The sequence below is a fragment of the Lissotriton helveticus genome, chromosome 2_2, assembly GCF_964261635.1.
Source record: "Lissotriton helveticus chromosome 2_2, aLisHel1.1, whole genome shotgun sequence".
NCBI classification, from domain to species: domain Eukaryota; kingdom Metazoa; phylum Chordata; class Amphibia; order Caudata; family Salamandridae; genus Lissotriton; species Lissotriton helveticus.
Window position 1 is genome coordinate 255,269,527 of NC_136060.1, and position 18,384 is coordinate 255,287,910.

Here is an 18,384-nt window from a genome sequence, read left to right on the forward strand (position 1 = left end):
CAAGTGACGTGGAGGTAGGAGTGCAAGACGTAGAGGAACGCATTAAATCTCAGTGTCCATGTAGGGACAACAGGAGGAAGAGAGCCAACTAAGGCGCACGGTATATGTAAATGTTGTCAGGCTCTATATTCTTGGTTGCTGCCGATTCCAGTATTACTATTACAACCGGACGTACATATGACATCTTTCACGCCAAACAAAGACAGCAAGATAACTTCAGGACCAAACGTGGACACCAAAACTCGACGTCTTTTTACATTTATTTCAATAATGCGGTTTGAGGAAAGCATTGCCACGACTAACTAAGGTGCATGTAGGGGCCGAAGGAATTCTCATTGGTCAGGACAGAAACGGTCAATTAAATCTAAGGCTTGTACTAATTGCCAGCAATTATTTCAGTGTCTAATTAAGAACTTGGTCAGTGAAGTTCGTCCAGCGTCGGACCAGGTTGAAAGACGACTCAAGATTAACTCCTGAAGCAAAAACATGGGAACATACTCTCATCTTTAAGGAAGGAAGTGAGGGAAATATTGAATGAATGGTGCAAGACAAGGGTGACTGAATGAGTGAGCGCTGCACAGTGCTTATCCCAGTGGTCCCTGCAAGAAAAAGAGGAGACCTAATGCTCTTCATTAATACACATCCTTTAAAATCAGACCACCGATGCTAGTCTACACTTTTAATAAGAAAGATTCAGGAAACAGTGAAGCAGGAGTGCTCACTAGTTAGACGCAGCAGCAAAACACTCAGATTAAATTACACAAAAACTAGTAAACTAGTCTCTAAAGCACATTTGTGGTTCCAGAGGCGGCATACCAATGTTGCTATATGTCTTTCGGGAGGAGGTGTGTCTGCAGTTTCCCAGCAAATAATAAACACAGTGCTTAACAGCATGTAGGCCGCGCGATATTTTGATTTTTGCTTCTTCTGTGGAGGAGCACAGAGTGATTTTCCAAAAAACTGAAGGCTGTGATTTCAAAAGAAGGGTGAACTATACATTTGTCAGTAGAGGAAAATGTGATACTTAATAGATTTACTTGTCTGAGGTTTAAGTTTCTTTCAATCTTGCTCACGAGGACCATAATGTCATAACAGGTACTAAGAAACTGTTCAGTGTGGTCTACTGGTGGTCCGCGGTGTCGAATGTTCGCCAAGGAGAGTAAAATGTGTAAATCCGAGCGTACGTTACTTAAAGAACATGAGGAACCTCTGGCACCATTGTGCTTCCAGGAAGCACCTGGCAAAAGATCAGCATTGAATTTACAGATCCTGTAAAAAAGTGTCCTTGCAGAATGCATTATGCTCAAGTCCTCTGCCACTTTTGCAGCAGATTATTGAACTGAAGTTTGTAGCTAAACCCACCACTAATCGGGTTATTGAGTTCATATGTCAGAATTTTCTAAGAGACGTTTTCGTCAACCAGTTGGTCAATGACTAAATTCCTAAGAAAAGGTGGCTGCACTTTGATTACAACAGTAGATCACCACAGCTGGTTAAAAATGGATGTTCAACTGGAGCAAGTTGGTGGAGCGCCCATCAAGGAAGAGATGTGGCTAGATTGTGACTCGTGACCTTACTGCACGACTCTCCCTTGCAGTATAGGGAAACTTATTTAATTACTATTGGGGAACATTTCTCATTTCATAATGATAATATAATTAGGGTAGGCTGAGGAGAGCTCAAACCTTCACAATGGTCAAAGAAGGGGCAATAGCGACACGCTGTGAGAGTGTAGAGAGGCCACTCAGATACAACTGTGGAGGATAGAAGGCAGGGAAGAAACAGATACACCTGAAGAAAATGGGGGCGGTGGGGGGCATTTACACCTTGAGAGAATTGGAGTAGGGGAAATCGGTGCACCTAGAAAAAAACCTGTGACACAGGTGGAAGGCACAATTACACTTGAAGAAACAAGGACGGTGAATAGCATCCGTACACCTGACTTGGAGAAAGCTAGGGGGATAAGGGCACCGGGTACTCCTGGAGAAAACTGGTTGGTGATGAAGGGCACCGCTACTCCTGAAGAAAAATGGGAACATGGGGTGGGGGTAGTAAGGGCACCGTACACCTGGAGAAAGGTGGCGGACGAGGATACACCAGGGAAGAACTGATGGTGCAGTTCATGGGTGAGCAAAAGGAAAGAGGCAAAGGATCATAGCGGAAAGAGAAGGAAAGGTACACTATGGGTGGGGCATAGACAGAGGCACACGGGAGAACATACAAACACCGGGTAACCTCACCTCCCAAGTTCTCGCGGTCAGAGCTGGAGCTGTACCGGGCCTTTGGAGCTCTCCGCGTCGGCAAAGGCGAGGACTCTATCACAGGCAGCAGTGGTTCCTCTTCCCCTGTGCCATCGTCCTCCCGAGAGACTCCACTAAGTAGTCGAACAGCACCACCCGGCACCGTTGCCCGCTGCCCTGAATGGAGCTGCCCGAGATCAGCCAAAGAGAGCGCACGCGCCTCCTGGCCGCCTTCAGCTCCTCGCTCCGCCATACGCCCTGGAAACGGTCAGTGCTGCGGTCTTAGAGGACTAGAGATCGCGGCTAGCGCCATCCCACCGTCCAGGGTTGGAGCTCTTCCGGTACCCGTCCGAAGAGCAACTTCACAGGCGCGTTGCCGCACGCCCCTGCAAGCCGATCTGTCACTACGTGCGCTCGCCTCGGCTGACAATAGACTAGCGCGCCTGGGCGGTGTTTTGTCCTAACCGCCTCCATGCCAACTTCAGGCATGCTGTCAACTTGTAACCATTCTACGTAAATTATGCAGATAAAACAGTGACGTTCTGCCTGACAATAACATGGCTTCCCTAAGGGCGGAGCTAGTTGTGTTTTGACGTGTATGTTAGCGTTCGTCTGAGGAGCGGTGTTACTTACAGTAATGTGTTGTGTTTGCTATTTCTGCCTTTTGTTTGTTTTGGTTGGTGTGTATATTCGTTTCCCATAATACACATGTGCTGCGCATGCATGCTCATACTCAGCTTTCAGAGGTATGTAAAAGTCTCCTGACCCTAAATGACTGTAATGAAAACATAATTCCTAGTTAAGCGCTAGATTAAACGAAAATACTCTGGATTATTTACATCTGTATGTACTTTATGAAAGATGAACCCACAGGTCCGTGTTATGATTTAATCCAGGACACAACTAAAGTCGTTCTTTAACAGGAGTTTATTTGGTCAGAGAAAAAACTCCAAACGATGTCCCTGCCAGACACAGCTGGAGCCAACTGTCAACGATGCCACAGCAAGTGACATCATGGTAGAACGAAAGGTACATCAAAGAGATGTGCCATTCCAGCCTAGCTGGAAGAGGCTCATCACTAATCAAATCAAATCAAAACAAGCTTTATTCGATTTTCAGAATAAAGTCATAAAAGCACAAAAATACAATATATACATTTTTATAAAAACAAGGTGAAATCCATAATAATTAGAATAAGCTTGGTTGATCAGTTAATAAGAGAGCATCATGAGTTATCACATAAAAATGTATATATTTTTTAAGAAGGTAGTTTAAAACGTAGTTCATTAATACATGATATTTTAACCAACAGAAGTTAAAATGAAGGCTTTACATAGTGTTTCTAAATTTAATAACGAGTTTTAAAAAACTTGAGACTGCATAAATTACATTTTCATCTTCTAACTGTTGTAGTTTCATATATGCTAGTCTACAGGTACGAATCCCCCATGCTTTGAGGACAGGTATCAGAAAGGCCCTACGCGGTCTCTTATAAAAAGTACAAAACAGCACACAGTGTATATTAGATTGCGTTGAGGTGTCATCGCACGGGCAAGGTTGATTCTCCATGGACCAGTCGTTACAGTTGGGAAATGTGACCAGGCGGAAAAAGATACCTAGTCTCAGTCGGGTCAGCAACGAACGGCATAGGGACTTAGGTCTAATGTAAGATAATGTTGAAGGCCCTCGTGTTGAGTAATTTCCTGATAGCTGAGAGATGTGTGTTTCTTTTTCTCAAAGTTCCATCTATCAGTTTCCAGGTGGTCGAGGGCCATCTTTTTCAACGCACCTCTTGATATCCTTTCCATGCTGGGTGGATTATCAAAGAATTCAGGATGACCTATCTTCGTGAAAAATTTTTCCACGTAAGATAGCCATCTGATGTTAGCTGCCCCGTCCATTGCGAGACAGTCTATTATTACCTCTCTATTTAAAGCGGTCTCTTCAGTCACCCAGGCCTTGTGCCACAACAGTAAGGGGGAGATCTTAATGATGTCGCAGATATAAGGAAGACCTGTTTCTATGTGAGTCATATAAGTTGTTGTGAATTTAGACACGCCAAGTAGATGGCAGATAAACTGATTCTCACAACCTTGTAACATCTGGGCGTTTTCTATCCCCCATAGCCCAGCCCCATATGTGGCGGTGGGAACACATTTGGCCTTATAAATATGTATCAATTCCTTTGCGGGTTTCCCCCCTATTTTGGCAGAAAAATTACTCAAAGCGCCAATGGACCGAGTGAAGGCTAATTTCCTGGCAGCTACAGACGAATGCCAGCTCCTCCTCCTATCAAAGGTTACACCTAGATACCAAAGTCTGTCTGTTGTTTCTATTCTTTGACCTTCTAGAAAGATGGGACGGAATACCTTTCTTGACCCACGGCCATAGGACATTGTGTAAGTTTTAGGGATATTTACGTTTAAGCCTCTGTCCCTCATAAAGCTAGAGAATTCGGCCACTGCCCGCTGTAGACCGATTCTAGTCCGCGACATTATTGCCGCGTCGTCGGCATACAGTAGTATTGGGATGGGTGACCCATTATAGAGGGGTAGTCGTGTTGAAAAACACTTAAATGTTGTCCGATAGATATCTCCCCCTCTTACACTAAAACAAAGAACTAAAATAAAAACAGAAGAAAAACAGAAATAAATAAGACAGCAAGCTATCAGTTTAAAAAAGAAATAAAGAACCAAAAGAAGAAAAAAAAATGCATGTAAAACTCAAGCAACATAGTCACTCAAATATGCTGGAGCTCTTCTTTCCCCAGCCTCCCTCAAGACACGAAATGAGCCCATCAACCCATCTCCCTCCCTTGCAACCAGAAATTCTTCGTCAGACCCAGCAACTTCATCAAAAGGCAAACAAACATCAGACTGTTCCCTTGAAAATTCATCATCAGTCATCAACATCCACGGTGAACACACACCAGATTCAGTCTCATGCTCTAAATTATCTTCATGATTACCATTTCGCCTCTGATATAATGCAACACGTCTGAAATTCCATGTTTGTCCATTTACCAACTTGACCCAATTTCTTCCAACAGCCTTCACTCTGAAAGGCCCTTTGAATTTATTTATATGCTGTGACCTCCGGGTTTAACTTTGACCCAATCAGCCACATCAATGTAATGTCTGACGTCTGACATTTTCTTTAATTTCACTCTTATTTAAACCTCCTAAAACTGATTTCTCACGCATCCATGACAGAACCAATTTAGTACCAGCTTCCCTTCCACGCATCATCACAAATGGGCTCTTTCCCAAAATACTATTTGAAGTTGTACGATATGCCCAAAGCATTTCACTGACAGATCTGTGCACAGACAAACCTGCACTATGTGCCAATTGCATAGTGCCTTTCACCATTCCTGTGGATTATACAATGAGCAACATGAGTGTTTGCCTCCCACAGAATCCCCAAAAAACTTCAACTCACAAGAAGTTAATTGCGTACCAATATCAGTAAGCAGTACAGATGGAAATCCTTCCCTCTTAAACACATCACGCAAGACAAGAATGGTAGCAGCAGTGGTAATACAACTCATGAATGCAACTTCAACCCACTTTGACTTTGCATCAACCAACACAACAGCATATCTCTCATTATCCGGGAGAAATGTAAAAGGACCAATAAAATCCAAACACACCTTCTCCCAAACCTTATCTGCTAAAGACATGCTGAGACTCCTGAGAAGATCCCAGACCAACCTTCAACCTTTATTCAGATTCCTTGCAAGCTTCACACCTCTCTACCCAATCCTTGACCTGTCGATCCATAGAAGGCCACCAATAGCTTTCCCTCAATCTCTTTATAGTCATGGATTGGTGTAAATGCCCCTCATGCGCCAAACTAATCAGTCTAGCATGTAGACCAGAAAGTGGTACAAATCTATCCTTATGCACGATCATTCCATCATCAGTTATAGATAATTCATCCACCACCTTCGAAAACAGGCTCACACCTTCCGGTAGATTGCTCTCTCTCCTCATACTACCTTTCATCAATCGCACCACTCCAGTCAAAGCTGCATCCTCTTGCATTACCTTGATCCACGTCTTTCCTGGAATGGCATTAGCAAAGCCTTCCATATCATCATCAACATTTGCCCCCACTTCTTCAGCAGGTAAGTCTGATACAATTCCTACTTTATCTGGAAGCCTTGACAAACAGTCTGCAACCCTGTTTCTCCAGCCAGGGACATATTCAACCTTGCAGTCAAACTCTTGCAATCTTACAGCAAGCCTAGCCCGTCTGCCAGAACAGTTCTTAATACCTCCAGGACCCAAAACCTTTAACAAAGGTTTGTGATCTGTACGCAACTTAAATGAACTACCTCACAAAAACACCCTGAAATGATTAGTAGCCCAAGCTGCCGCCAAGGCCTCCCTTCCAATTACAGAGTAGTTGCGCTCTTCTTCGACAAAGAACGTGAGGCAAACGCAACAGTCTTCTCTTCGTTCCCATGCATTTGTGCTAGAATGGCACCAATGCCCACAGCAATGGCATCACCTGTAACAATGCTTTCAACCCCATTTTGAAACGGAGTTAGCACGCCTGCATGTGCAATGTCTTTCTTGATCAAGTCAAAAGCAGACTGTTCTAATTCTTCCCACACAAATCTTTTCCCACGCCTTAGTTGTACTCTTAAAGGTTCTGTCTTGTGAGCTAAATCAAAAACGAATTTTGAATAATACTCTACAAGACCCATAAAGGATCTCAAAGTGTCTCTATCATGTGGTACTTGTGCATTCACAATGGCACTAACTAAATTTTCAAATTTTCTTTTAGTCTTATACCTTCCTTTGTAACCAGATGCCCCAAGTACTTTACCTCTTGTGTCATGAACTTGTATTTCTCTTTACGCAAAGTTAACCCAGCTTTTGCAATGCGATTTAACACTTTAGCTTCTGTATGATTGTGCTCACTATCATCCTTTCCAAAAACAAGGATGTCGCCTTGGAACACAACAGCCTTTTCCACACCTGAAAGAAGAGAAGACATTAATCGCTGAAAAACACTTGCAGCAGAACATAAACCAAATGGAAGTCTGCAAAACTGAAAAGTGCCCTCACCAGTGATAAAGGAAGTGAGAGATTTAGACACTGCACTAAGTTTAACCTGGTGATAAGCGCTTCTCATATCGAGTTTCGAGAAAACGTTCGCACCATTAAGCATCAAAATCAGTTCATTAATATTTGGCAAACGAAATTTGTCCATTATCACATTTTCATTCAAACTTCTCAAGTCCACACAGACCCTGAGGGATCCATCAGCCTTCTTCGTTATCACAACCGAAGGTAACCATTCTGCCGCCTCTACAGGTTCTATCATTTTATCGTCCAAGAGTTGTTGAATAATCTCTTTCACCTTTGCCCTGGCTGCCATTGGAACTTTCCTTGCCACATGCTTAACAGGAATTGAGTTTTTTTCAGTTTGATCTCGTGCTCATAGTTCTTAAATTTACCCAACCTTGGCTCAAAGACAGAATGATGTTCCTCTAACAGTTCATTCAGATTCAATGTATTCAATGTATCCACAACTATGACAGGCACTGCAGCCCTTGGATCTACCTTTATATTTAAATCATATTGGTGTGGCCAACCTAGAATTGGTGGTCCTTCTTCAGCCACATAACTTTTGCCAAGAGTATGTTTTCCTTCAAATACAATCTTGGCTTCAATGTATCCAACCACACTGATATCACTTCCTTGATATGCTTTTAAAACAACATCTGAGCTTGTTAATGTCTCATCAGGTCATGTTTCTTTAAAAACATCCAATGGGACAATCGTGTAAAGCGAACCAGTGTCCACCATCAATGAAACATTTCGTCCATTTATCTCAAAGTCTGCTTTTGGTCGTGTGCTTCTCTTTTCTACTCCTTCCACATCCGCAATTACAGCATTATCATCAACAACTACTACTCGGTAACTTGATTGTACATTTTCCACGCAACCAACTTTCTCCACTTGTTGTTTGCACATTCGTGCCAGATGTCCTTTTTTACCACACTTTAAACACTCCTTCCCAACAGCATAACACTATTTAGAATCAGCCATATGATAGCTGCTACCACACCTGAGGCAATGTCGACCTGCAAACTTTCCTGGTGGTTTACTTATTCCTTTTTGATACTTGTTTTTGTTCCCACCACCGGCCAAGGTCTGAACTTTACTACCTTTAACAGCATTGACCCCTTCAGAGTCATCATTCAGAACTGCCACTTCCTTTTCTTTGTTGCTGCTTGGATTAATCTTCATTTCACGCATGCACTTCTCCGATTCCTCCACAACCTTTGCAATGGCTATTGCATCCTTGAGCGTAGGGTTACTAGATGCCCACAGCCTCTCTTGGGTCTTCTTACAGCTGCACTGAACAATTAATTGATCTCTTATCATTTCTTCTTGCATTACACCAAATTCACATTTGGCTGAAAGTTCTCTCAACCTTGCAACAAACTCATCAATGCTCTCATTAGAGCGTTGAGGTTGTGCATAACATGTGTGCCGTCTCATAACCACATTTACTTGTTTTGCAAACCTTTTTTCCAATCTTAATTCGGCCTCCTTGTACACATCCTCCATAACTCCTCCGTGTGCATTTCCTACAGGTGGAAGATACTTGAAAACATGCTGTCCTTCCTTACCCAATGAACCTAAAAGCAATGCTTTTTTTCTTAATGCAGGAAACTTTGCGCCATCCAAAGCAAGGAGATAATTCTCAAAGCAATCTATCCAATCCTCCCACTCTATAGGAGTTTCCCCTGGTGACATAAGAAAAGGAGGTGGTGCAACTATTGCAGTGCAACATCCATTTCCAATTTATTGCGAGGAGTATTTTTTTCCGTCCACAAGATGGCAGCAAACACAAGCAGATTTCTCTATCTACTTGCATGCCTTTTCCTCAATGAAAGTATCAACCAATAGAAGATTAGGTAGCTGCCAACAACTTTCGTTTTTCTTCACAGCACCACTCGACGTCCAGCGTGATCTACAACTCTGCTCTCCCAGTCAAAGGTACGTTTTTATGCTGCTTTTGATTAATTGCCCCCAGTTTGCTAAACAGTCTCTTTCTGCGCAGCACTCTCGCCACTGCATAACACTCAACAGATGGCAGTTCGCTGCTCGCTTTATTTTTTCACCAGCGCTGTTTGCCACCATGGCTCGATCTGCGCTGCACTCTCCTCACAGCATGACACTCTAAAAATGACAGTTCGCTGCTTGCTCGCTTGATCTTCCCACCAGCGCTTTTTGCCACCAGGTCTCGTTCTGCGCTTCACTCTCCTCACAGCATTACACTCTAAAAATGACAGTTCGCTGCTCGCTCGCTTGATCTTCCCACCAGCGCTGTTTGCCACCAGGTCTCGTTCTGCGCTGCACTCTCCTCACAGCATTACACTCTAAAAATGACAGTTCGCTGCTCGCTCGCTTGATCTTCCCACCAGCGCTGTTTGCCACCAGGTCTCGTTCTGCGTTGCACTCTCTTCACGGTACAAAAGGGGGGGGGGTGATGGACAGAGCATCTGAACCAATCAAACACTCACACCCAGTCAAAAGATCTGGGTTTGATCCATCACCGTTCTTTAGCCCACTCTGCCACCCAGTTCAGATATGGCTATATGCAAATCAGTCTGACCCTGTGCCTCATGGGAACAGTCCAGCCCGAACTGCCAAGCCATGTCTTCCCTGGACCGGAAACAAGCTTCAGAGGACCGGTTTCTGGCATTACAGCCGTCTTCAGCCCAGCTTGCTTGAATCCAGTGGCAAAGTGAGCAAGGGACTCACGTCTGAGCATACCCTGCCACACTTATGGCGGCCAAAGCGGTACAAAAGGGGGTGGTGATGGACGGAGCATCTGAACCATTCAAACACTCACACCCAGTCAAAAGATCTGGGTTTGATCCATCACCGTTATTTAGCCCACACTGCCACCCCAGTTCAGACATGGCTATATGCAAATCAGTCTGACCCTGTGCCTCATGGGAACAGTCGAGCCCGAACTGCCAAGCCATGCCTTCCCTGGACCGGAAAAAAGCTTCCGAGGACCGGTTTCTGGCATTACAGCCGTCTTCAGCCTGGCTTGCTTGAATCCAGTGGCAAAGTGAGCAAGGGACTCACGTCTGAGCATACCCTGCCACACTTATGGCGGCCAAAGAGGTACAAAAGGGGGTGGTGATGGACGGAGCATCTGAACCAATCAAACACTCACAGCCAGTCAAAAGATCTGGGTTTGATCCATCACCGTTCTTTAGCCCACTCTGCCACCCCAGTTCAGACATGGCTATATGCAAATCAGTCTGACCCTGTGCCTCATGGGAACAGTCCAGCCCGAAATGCCAAGCCAGGCCTTCCCTGGACCGGAAACAAGCTTCCGAGGACCGGTTTCTGGCATTACAGCCGTCTTCAGCCCGGCTTGCTTGAATCCATTGGCAAAGTGAGCAAGGGACTCACATCTGAGCATACCCTGCCACACTTATGGCGGCCAAAGCGGTACAAAAGGGGTTGGTGATGGACGGAGTATCTGAACCAATCAAACACTCACACCCAGTCAAAAGATCTGGGTTTGATCCATCACCGTTCTTTAGCCCACTCTGCCACCCCAGTTCAGACATGGCTATATGCAAATCAGTCTGACCCTGTGCCTCATGGGAACAGTCCAGCCCGAATTTTTGACTGGGTGTGAGTGTTTGATTGGTTCAGATGCTCCGTCCATCACCACCCCCTTTTGTACTGCACTCTCTTCACAGCATTACACTCTAAAAATGACAGTTCACTGCTCGCTCGCTTGATTTTCCCATCAGCGCTGTTTGCCACCGTCTCTCTTTCTACGCAGCACTCTCCTCACAGCATAACACTGAACAAGTGACAGTTCGCTGCTCGCTTGATTTTTCACCAGCGCTTAAGGCATTAGCTCCCCGCCATGCTCTCCTTATCGTTTCGATTTCAATTAAGGCTTGATTCGCAAGATAACAGCTCGCTCCTCGCTTCAAGTTTATTTTTACCAGCGCTTAAAGCATTTTATGCCCTCCATGCTCTCCTTACTGTTGTGATTTTCTTTACTTAAAATCAGTCCAATGCGTCACCATACGCAGTTAGTTCTGCCTTCTTCCCGAAGTCCTCACCGCAGCACGAGTCTTACGGCAGTTTTTCTTTGATTTGTAGACTGGGTGTGAGTGTTTGATTGGTTCAGATGCTCCGTCCATCACCACCCCCTTTTGTACCGCTTTGTTCGCCATACGTTGGCAGGGTATGCTCAGACGTGAGTCCCTTGCTCACTTTGCCACTGGATTCAAGCAAGCCTGGCTGAAGATGGCTGAAATGCCAGAAACCGGTCCTAGGAAGCTTGTTTCCAGTCCAGGGAAGGCATGGTTTGGCAGTTCGGGCTGGACTGTTCCCATGAGGCACAGGGTCAGACTGATTTGCATATGGTCATGTTTGAACTGGGGTGGCAGAGTGGGCTAAAGAACAGTGATGGATTAAACCCAGATCTGTTGACTGGGTGTGAGTGTTTGATTGGGTCAGATGCTCCATCCATCACCACCCCCTTTTGTACCGCTTTGTTCGCCATAAGTTGGCAAGTTATGCTCAGACGTGAGTCCCTTGCTCACTTTGCCACTGGATTCAAGCAAGCCTGGCTGAAGACGGCTGAAAGCCAGAAACCGGTCCTAGGAAGCTTGTTTCCGGTCCAGGGAAGGCATGGCTTGGCAGTTCGGGCTGGACTGTTCCCATGAGGCACAGGGTCAGACTGATTTGCATATGGTCATGTCTGAACTGGGGTGGCAGAGTGGGCTAAAGAACGGTGATGGGTTAAACCCAGATTTGTTGACTGGGTGTGAGTGTTTGATTGGTTCAGATGCTCCGTCCATCACCACCCCCTTTTGTACCGCTTTGTTCGCCATAAGTTGGCAGGGTATGCTCAGACGTGAGTCCCTTGCTCACTTTGCCACTGGATTCAAGCAAGCCTGGCTCAAGACGGCTGAAATGCCAGAAACCGGTCCTAGGAAGCTTGTTTCCGGTCCAGGGAAGACATGGCTTGGCAGTTCGGGCTAGACTGTTCCATTGAGGCACAGGGTCAGATTGATTTGCATATGGCCATGTATGAACTGGGGTGGCAGAGTGGGCTTAAGAACGGTGATGGATTGAACCCAGATCTGTTGACTGTGTGTGAGTGTTTGATTGGTTCAGATGCTCCGTCCATCACCACCCCCTTTTGTACCGCTTTGTTTGCCATAAGTTGGCAGGGTATGCTCAGACATGAGTCCCTTGCTCACTTTGTCACTCGATTCAAGCAAGCCTGGCTGAAGACGGCTGAAATGCCAGAAACCGGTCCTAGTAAGCTTGTTTACGGTCCAGGGAAGACATGGCTTGGCAGTTTGGGCTAGACTGTTCTTATGAGGCACAGGGTCAGATTGATTTGCATATGGCCATGTCTGAACTGGGGTGGCAGAGTGGGCTTAAGAACGGTGATGGATTGAACCCAGATCAGTGGACTGGGTGTGAGTGTTTGATTGGTTCAGATGCTCCGTCCATCACCACCCCCTTTTGTACCGCTTTGTTTGCCATAGGTTGGCAGGGTATGCTCAGACGTTGTAGAAAAGTCAGCCCATATCGCACCCGATGCCCAGGCTGCTGGTGCAGGGCGACTCTTAGTTCCCATCTTGAATAATTACCAAATGAAGAGACGGGCGCTGAAGGCAGGAAAACAAGAACAGAGTTTATTTCTCATGAGGAGAGCATGTCATTTCGGACACTCTCATAGTGTCTTCAGGAGGTGCTCTAACAAGTTTCTCTGAGGCTTCGTCTTTTATACACAGGTTTGTGGCACACATGCATCCTTTATTACAATCAAGACATTGTGAAGTACGAAGATATTCCAACACGTGGCTACAGTAGGGGCCCTTATCCTCCATACAATATGAGGGGGCTGTCACGCAGCTGAGTGTTCTGCTGATTCTTTTGGAATGTGTGCTCCTGATCGAATCTCAGGGGGTGGGGAAGTCATGATCAATAGTAGCTCTTTTCAAGAGAGGCGAGTGCATACAGTAGTGGGCAATAAACTGTATCCTCAGGCTAAGGGATGACCAGCGGTCCATGTAGACAATTAGGTTCAGAGGAAGAGGTCATCAAAGGAGGGGTATTCATGGAGGGAAAGGAGGTGTTGGTCAGGCGCGGGGTGCGATTCTCAGAGACAGAGTCATGCGGGAGGGGAGGGGAGGGCTCATGACTTGTGCATGTGAGAGCGGGGGCGATCAGGGTGCATGGGGGAAGCTTGCAGGGTCAGGGAAGGGAGCTGGTGATCGAAAACAGAGCGACCACGGTACCTAAAATGGCTGTTGTATATATGCGTGTATGGGTCTATGCTGGCGGGATAACACAGTCTGTGGTCTGCAATGTCCATTCTGCTTACGACAAGAGGTACAGTGAACACAAATGAACGCCGCTTATGTACATACACATTGCTATTTTCAACAGTCGCCGCTTTTTAACGTAAGCTAGTTCTTTTGTGTTTATACTAACTGACGGGGTGTACGTATAGTCATGCGTGGCAAAATGAAATAACGTTCGTCAAATGCTAGTAAATTGCGTGTAACCATATGCAGTCGATAAAATTGGCGGAATGCGGTACATATGAGTTTACAGTCGTTGCGTTATTCATACAAATCTAGAGATCGGCATAACACTTTGTCGGGGTCAATCAAGGAATCAGGTTCTGACTTTTTCTCCGATGACATCAACATACAGTAAAAAGTGCTATATGAGACTTTTGGACCTGAGTGATCGATGAAACATTTTTAAAAGCAATAAAAATAGTTGAGGGAGGAATTCAGTTCGATGTAAGCAACTAGTCAAGGGGTGGGTAGAAAGTTCAGGAAGGGGGGGTTTAGCGAAAATGTCTTTTCAACGACGAGCCACCACTGGTAGACTCGGGTAGTCCGTTTTCTTTTCGTTGGCGCTTTTGAGCACCGGCGGTGGAGCTATAAGTCCAGCTCTGAATCATCCTTACGCGTTGCAGGGTGCGATCAGTCCTCTGCTGTTAGATCACAGTCCTGTTTCCTAACTGATCTTCTTAGGGGTGCCTTATGCTGGGCACCTGCGTGTCTTTCTTCTTCAGTGGCAAAACCTAATTCTATAGTCAAAGTTTGTGCAAGAAAAGGGTGAGTTTGTTGGATAATCAAGGGAAGAGAGGGCGGAGTGGGGCCAGATCTTTGAACACACCAAGGGACCAAGGGAGCAAAGGATAACGAGCAGGCAGGCCCATCAGTCGGACTCAAAAAGGGGACGGGGACTTCAGGCACGAGTGGGGCAGCAAATCGAGGGCTTCAAGGTAGCCCTTTATTCCTTAATCTGCCGAGTTTGGGAGTGGTGCCTCGTCCCGCGTCTCGTTGCTCGGTGGCTCCACCCGTGGTCGCGGTCACACGTGCTCCATGATCTGTGGCCAGGCTGTGCGTCACGTCCAGCTCCTCTCCTCCGGCGATTGTATCTTTAAATGAGTACAAAAAGCAAGTTTTAGAAAACTGGTAGGAGAAGATATTTATACATTTCAATTCCGTCCCCAATCCTATGTAGGTGGAGAAAAGTTCATCGGTCACAGTCAGAAGTCGTCACTTAAGGAGTCTGTAGGAGGGCATTACCATTGAATTCATAAAACCTGTTTGGCGTTCATTCGTGAGTATGTGGAGACAACTTTGACCTTTATACACAGTGCATTACATCAAAACTAAAAATCGAGTCCTTATGTAGAGACTCGTCCTTCCCTTTAACCCAAGTATCGACAATCTTACATTTCCCTTCGGGGTCGGCTAACTCTTGTTAGCAGGGGCGTTATCGTCATGAAGAAGGGGGAGGGGGCAGATGTAAAACATGCTTTTCTTGGGGAGTGGCCGTTAATCAAGGTCATCAATTTCGCTTTCGAGGGCGGCTGACATGAAGCTGGGGTTAATCGGGGGAAGCGTGGGAGCTTTGGACAGGGAGCTGGGGTCGATCGGGAGAAGTGGGGTATTCTGGGCATCCGCACTTAAGTGCAGAGGGTGAAGTGGTCGGTGCATTGGGAATTGCATTTCTAGCGAACCGAGAAACAGAAGGCCATTGACGTTATAGTCCCCCCATAAAAGGCCAGATTAGGGGACGTTAGTCGTCTGACCCGTCCTTTCTTTCATGACCAACTCGGGTCCTATTGTTTTGCAGAAAGGAGAGGTAGTAATATGGCAAGTCACAGTCGTTTTAGTTCCTGTCAATTTTTCCAAACACCTTTGTGTTCGAGGAGACCCAATTAGGTGTTGTGCCGGGGGGGGCACAACGTTATCATACAAGGAAAGAGGGAACAGGGGGGGGGGCTTTAGAGAGCGAGAGAGAGAGAGAGAGAGAGAGAGAGAGAGATTGCACTCTAAATGGTCCATTCTGTACACGCATGACATGGAGCGAGAGAGAGAGGGAGAGAGAGAGAGAGAGAGAGAGAGAGAGAGACGTGTACAATAATGGGCCACTCAGCACACACACAACACAAAACAACAGGGATTAAGTACTACGGAAACACAGGCAGAGGGATGACGTAGATCCATGCATCACGTATACACAAACTTAGACGGGGAAGACAGTACATGTATTATGTACAAAAAATCCAAGACAAAACATAGAACAGTTATTGGCCAAAATTATCTTTTCCTGTATGCTGCGCATTCTCAGCATCCTAAGCTCTCTTTACTTTTTCTTTTCTTTTTATTGTCGGCTGCCTTTACTGGAGGTTGTGGTTGCACACACTTACGTCTCTGCCACTTGGTCATGAACTAACCTGGTCGGGCTAATGCTCACGGTGGTATTTTTGAGTCATTTTAGCGAATGTGTTTCCAGGCTGAGACAACAGTTGGTGTCAGTTGGAGAACAATGGGGCAGCTTGGAGTTACATGTCTATTAGGATGCGAAAAAGGAGGTAGTAGGTGTTTAAATATTGGCAATATTCCTAGTCCTCTCGGCGGAGGATACTTTTGTAAACCTTACCTCGGAATATTCCTTAAACTTTCCCTATTTAGTTAAACGTAGGAATGTATTCATTATTGTACGTCATTTTTGGTTGCATTATTCGAGGTTTGTCGCGGTTAGGTACCATAATCAAACGCCTTTTTCCCGTCTCTTCGTCCGTTAGATCACCATTTCCATACATTAATCGACATTCCGATGTGACCTGCAGAGAGAGCGGGAAAAAGAAGGGGGCAGGGGCTACATTGATAGACACATTAACGTGCATAAACCCAGAAAGGCTTTTACTTACTGCATACTCGGCCTATCTCCACGGGATGCAGTCCCTGCCAACTGGGCGTTCAAGCCCAGGTGGACCGTTAGTGTGACTCCTCTTATACAGTTAGCATATAAAGTATAGGCTAAATACCAGGATCTTTAGCGGTTGCTTTTGGCTGTACAAAAAAGGAAAAAATACACAACTAAAACTTGGACCCTCCATATCTGCAATATCTCTATATATTATACCTTTTAACCCTTATCTAATCGAGCTGAGTCATTTCATCTGTATTCTAGTTATATCGGAAATAGTGGTCATTTATTTGAAACTTATTAATGTACGCGTGACAACTACATTAGCTTTTTCCAAAAAAATCTTTAATAAGAATGTCGGTGCACAAATACGGGCCTACAACCCCGTGGGCCGGCCACGGAGCAGGCTGGAACTGTAGATGCGGGGATACTTTATTAGTGGAAAACCTAATGGAGTCGGTGGTCGTTAATTTCATAGAAAGTGCGCCAAGTGCAATAAAAATCATATCGAATCTTTTAGTGCGAGCGAGTATCATAAGCATTGAAATTTCGAACTTTCAATAGTCATGATGCGCTAAAACTTAACAACAATTCATTGTCCGAAATGCTCAATCGGTACCCATCTCATGTCAATTCATTGTCTTTCATTTTCCGAACACATAATCAGTACCCATCTCATATCAATTCATTGTCCGAACTGACAGTATACATCCTATATCAATCCATTGTCCGAACATATAATCAGTACACATCCTATATCAATCTATATGTTTTTTTTTAAAAAAAACTTCATACATATCCCATGACACCAAGGCTGAGCAATCGGGGTACAATAAGGAGTTGAGAGTTTTATTTGCGTCGGCGCCATTTTGGGTGCAGTCAGGCAGATCCAGGCATAGTCTAAATCTCCACTAACTCGTGGTTGGCCTAGAGCTTCCTTTTGGCAGTCCAAAAAGTTCCGTTAAAGGGCAAAAGAAAGGATCGGTGGTCTGAACCATCAGTCAAAAGGGGGAGGGAGGCAACACTTTTCCTACCGGGTCATACTGGGGTTTTCGCCGGAACTGTTCCGAACTGCAGTCTGCAGGATCTTAGTCATTCAAACTGAGGCTGGCGACAGCATGGGAGCGCCGACGTCCTGCGGCTACATCTCCATCGTTCCGTGGGCAATCATGGCAGTCATTCCCCATCGGGGGTATCTGCGGGAGTCGGGGACTCCCGCGGCTCCTCTAGAATCCTCAAGGTCAAGGAGAACTTTTATGATGGTGGAATCAGCAAGCAACCGGGCCATTCCTTCATGCTGGGCCCGCTCTTGCAAGTTTGACCGCCATTTTGAGAGTTCAGCAGCTACCGGCAATCGCGGGGTCAAATGAGCGGACGGGCTCCAACCTGCCGGGTGAGGCGTTGCAGCATTGCCACAGTGGACGAACCCTTTTGCTGGGTGCGAGGAGCGTTGGGGGTGCAGCTGGGGAACCTCCACCTGGGGAGGTGGGAGAGGCTCGTTCGCGCCGCCTCTCCCTCCCGGTGCACCCCACGGCGTCTCGCTTGACATTTGTTATGGCCGGACCAGGCGATGAGGACGAGGGGGGGGTCAGAGGCATGTGCAAGACATCCCCCCCCCCAGTGTTGTCGCAGCCATTATAGAAGAAGTGGCGCCTAGCACGTTTCGGGCCGGGCCTCCGGTTGATGGCGGCCGGATGCTCTTCGCTCTGGCCCCAGGAACGGGTCCCTTGGTTCATCCGGTCGGGCAGACCTTGGCGCGTGGTGCCGCCTTCGGGCTATTTGTGCAGTGGCCTCTCCACCCCCAGGCCTCTTAGGGAAGCTGGTCCAGACTGTCTGAGAGAGGGGGGGTCGGGGGCATGGACATTCCCCCCCCT

At 46.1% G+C, this 18,384-nt stretch overlaps 1 protein-coding gene across 1 annotated transcript in view; it reads right to left on the reverse strand.

The window, feature by feature from the left end:
• The window catches only part of PI4K2B (phosphatidylinositol 4-kinase type 2 beta), a 336,223-nt gene extending 333,494 nt beyond the window's left edge, over window positions 1–2,729 (reverse strand). Inside the window, exon 1 of the mRNA XM_078678379.1 lies at window positions 2,241–2,729. Coding sequence (XP_078534505.1) covers window positions 2,241–2,493 — 253 coding nt within the window. The 5' untranslated portion in view covers window positions 2,494–2,729. The remainder of the gene's footprint in view (window positions 1–2,240) is intronic.
• Between the last annotated feature and the right edge of the window lie 15,655 nt (window positions 2,730–18,384).